We start from the raw sequence: 3,331 nt of genomic DNA, 5'->3' as shown, positions 1-3,331 counted from the left end.
GGTTACTTTTCCACTCGCTCAGCTCGCAGGGCTTGATCCCAAGAGCCTGCAGGGAACTCCAGCGAGCAGCCCCTCCGTCCTCCCATCTTTCCCCTCCGTTTCAAGAGCCCGCCCCCCTCCCCAACCGCACGGGGAGGGGGAAAGCACCCCCCCCGCCGCATGTGCCGCAGAGGTGACAAGCGACAAGTTCAAAAACTCTCCGAGAAGAAAATCCTCCCGGCGCGAAGAGCGGAGCCCGGTGGGGGTCGGCCCCCGGGCAGGTGCTGGGCTGGCCCCTGTCCCTCGTGCCCGGAGCACGCTGCCGGCGCGCGGGCAGGGGCGGGGAGGAGGGAGGACGCGGCCCGAATCCAGACCTCAATGCCCCTCCGAGCCAGGGAGGCGTTCACCGCGAAACTATCACCTAGGAAAGCAGAGGAGACAACGCCACGCTGGAGCGGTGCCCCGCCTGCCCCCGCGCCGCGTCCGGGCCCCGGGGGCAGCCCCGAGCCGGGCACGGGCGGCGGCACAAAGTTTGAGGGCAGGCGGGGGCGAGGCTGGGTGGCCGCGAAGAGCCGTGCCTACCTTCGGGGCTTTCCCGGGGCTTACACACGGCAGCTGGGCACGTCCGCGGCAGCGGGGGGAATAATAAAGGGAGAAGATTAGAGGCCGGCATACAATCCCAGCAACGAGCCGAGCAAGGGGAAGGGGCTGGGGAAGGAGCAAGTGGAAGGAACTAACCATGTTTGGAGTGAAGTTTCCCCATTTCTCTGCACGGATCTGCAGTTGCGACTCATTGGACTGTTTGCGGGGGCTCCCTGGGCACAGTCCCGGCGGGGCTAGACATCCATGTGCCGCGCCGCCCCCCTGCCAAAGCCAAAGCCAAAGCCAGACCGCGGCTCGGGTCCCTCCGCAGCGCGGTCCGGGTCCGGCTCCCTCTCCGCGCTCCTCGCTCTCTCTTTTCCCAAAGACAGAGGCGGTTACAAAAGACCTTACTTCACCCACCAGGGAACATGATTGACACCTCATTGAGATTAGACCACTTGCAGGCAGGCGCTGGCTTCCTATTGGACTGAGGCGGCACATGAAAGGGAATAAAGATCCTTTTGGAGTCTCCAAAAAAAAAAAAAAAGAAAAAAAGAAAAAAGGAGCAGCAGCGGCGGCAGCTCTAGTGCATTTCACTTCCAGCCAGACACAGGCAGCAGAGCACAGAGCCATGGAGGAAGCGCTGGGAAGGCAGAGGAGGAGGCCCCTTTCTAATAGCTGCAATGTGTGTGCTCGAGCTGATGCCGGCGGGGACTTTGGGGCACGCTGCATGCCCCCCAGGCGCCAGGTCCTTCCACTTCCCCACACCCAGCTGCAGCTTTCCAGACCTCCTTGCTCCTTCGTGCTGCACGAGGACAATATGCCAGCCCCAGCCTCTCACACTTCCAAAGAGGGTGTCTGGGGACCGGATTTTGGCTTTTATGTTTTCCTCCCATGCTCCATTCCTAGACCAACTGGTTTGAGGACTAGGGTGGGAGGGGGGTGCAAGAGCAGCTCTGTGCCAAGTTTGCACCACCTTGTTTCTGGGACCAGCAACACACCTAGACTCCTGGCAGCCCCGAGCGAACTTTTAGTATCGGTCCCCCTTCACCACAAATAATGATGATAATAATCCAAAATTTACCATTTTCAGGCCCCCTTTCAGTCTGGACCCCGGGTGGCCACCCAGTTCACCCATGCCTGTGTCTGGCCCTGCCTGGGACTGGTGTAAACTGCAACAGTCCTAGAGGCTGCTCTAATTCAGATACAGCTGCAACTGGCCCCGTGCTGACCCAGAAGCCCCAGGGAACTGGAATGCAGTATGTCAAAGCCATTCACCCTACCACTGCCTGCTGTGCTTCCAGTTCCCGGCATGCCTAGTGTCAGAGGGCTCCCAAAGGACAGTGGTGTAGAGCAGCTTCCTTGGCCCTTCCCCGCAGTTGGAGCAAGCTTATGCCAGAAGTCTTCCCAAGTAGAAATCCACAGCATCCTGCCAGCCTTGCAGCACCCAGGTACCAGCTGACACAACTCAAAGCACTCTTGGGAAACCCAGAATCAGGATCATCAACTTCTCTGGGACTTGACAGCATTCTGAATCTCCCAGGATCAGCCCCTTAGGATTTTAGGCCATTTTGCGTGGGTTAAGCACTGCAGTATTGGGCTCTAAATGAGGTTGTCAAACATTTCCATTACAAAGTACGAAGCTCCCTCAGAAGTCAAGGTCTCCTTCCCCTCTGAAAACTTGTCTGCATCAGGACCCCTCTTTTGGTGTATATTCAGAAATACAGTATTTTAAATAGACTGATGTTCATATAAATAACAGTCAAATGAAGTGTCCTTCCTCTTCCCTCTGTGGATGCCAAATATACTGGTATCTGGAAATTTAATACAAATACACACCTTGTCACTTCAAATTATATCCCACATATAAAGTAACTGCTCAGGTGCTAGGCATCAGAAAACTTCAAAGAAAATGCCACAACAGACAACATGTTTTTAAAAGCCTGGTCTTCCTAGAAGCATAAGAATCAGCAAACTCTTACTTATGTGAGTAATCTTTTCTCATACAAATAATTCGAGTCAAGTCACCATGACTATGAGAAACATTCACCCTTCAAGGCCAGAGGTGTTAATGGCTTAGAATGGTCATGGACAACATCTTCTATCAGCCATATAAATAATAAAATAAAAAAGCCAGGCTTCTCCAGATTTTAGAACATTAGTTTTGTCTTACAGACAGGATAAATAAAAAGCCCCTTGCATTTTTGTACAGAGAATTTTCACAGTCATTAAAAATGTGTTTCCTTCCTTCTGCTGGTCATTATTTTTTACTCTATGAAAATCACATCTCCCTCGGGATTATTTTAGTTCAGCTGGGCAAGATAAAAGAGAACAAGAAGAGCAGAGTGCTTAGTAGCTCAAGTTTTGAAAAAGAAGAGTGAGCATTTCTAAGAAATTTGCTCTACAAACCACTACTCAAACCACGTAGGGATTGGTGTAAAAAGGTCCACTCCAAAACATTTTGGTCCAACTCTATGTTTTCAACCCCTCACATTTTGGGGGAGATGAAGCAAAGGAGATATGGGATGGAGGCAGACTTGGAAGTAATCTGTAATGGAGATTCCAAAATTGCAGCAGTGTAACTTTCAGGAATGGAGTTCATCATCAGGAAAGATTACAAGAATATGTGATAACACTCTGTTGTTGAGTGACTCAGTCAATGCAAAGACATTAAATAAAACATTTACTACCCCAGTAGGGGCCAACCTTTCTGGCAGGTATGCCAGAAAGAAGCCCCACACCTTCCGCAAGTGTCATTCTGATCCCCTCA

At 52.2% G+C, this 3,331-nt stretch overlaps 1 protein-coding gene across 2 annotated transcripts in view; it reads right to left on the bottom strand.

Moving 5' to 3' along the window:
• Positions 1-2,125, bottom strand: part of NKD1 (naked cuticle homolog 1) — a 170,590-nt gene extending 168,465 nt beyond the window's left edge. Inside the window, exon 1 of one of the 2 annotated variants that reach the window (XM_006023699.3) lies at positions 718-2,125. In XM_006023699.3, coding sequence (XP_006023761.2) covers positions 718-1,293 — 576 coding nt within the window. In that variant the 5' untranslated portion in view covers positions 1,294-2,125. The remainder of the gene's footprint in view (positions 1-717) is intronic. The other variant, XM_014520002.2, reaches the window with a different exon arrangement.
• Positions 2,126-3,331: the final 1,206 nt, after the last annotated feature.

This window comes from Alligator sinensis, unplaced genomic scaffold (assembly GCF_000455745.1).
Source record: "Alligator sinensis unplaced genomic scaffold, ASM45574v1 scaffold173_3, whole genome shotgun sequence".
Classification (NCBI taxonomy): domain Eukaryota; kingdom Metazoa; phylum Chordata; order Crocodylia; family Alligatoridae; genus Alligator; species Alligator sinensis.
The sequence above is the reverse complement of the archived record's forward strand: the minus strand, read 5'-3'. Positions and strand labels throughout refer to the sequence as shown.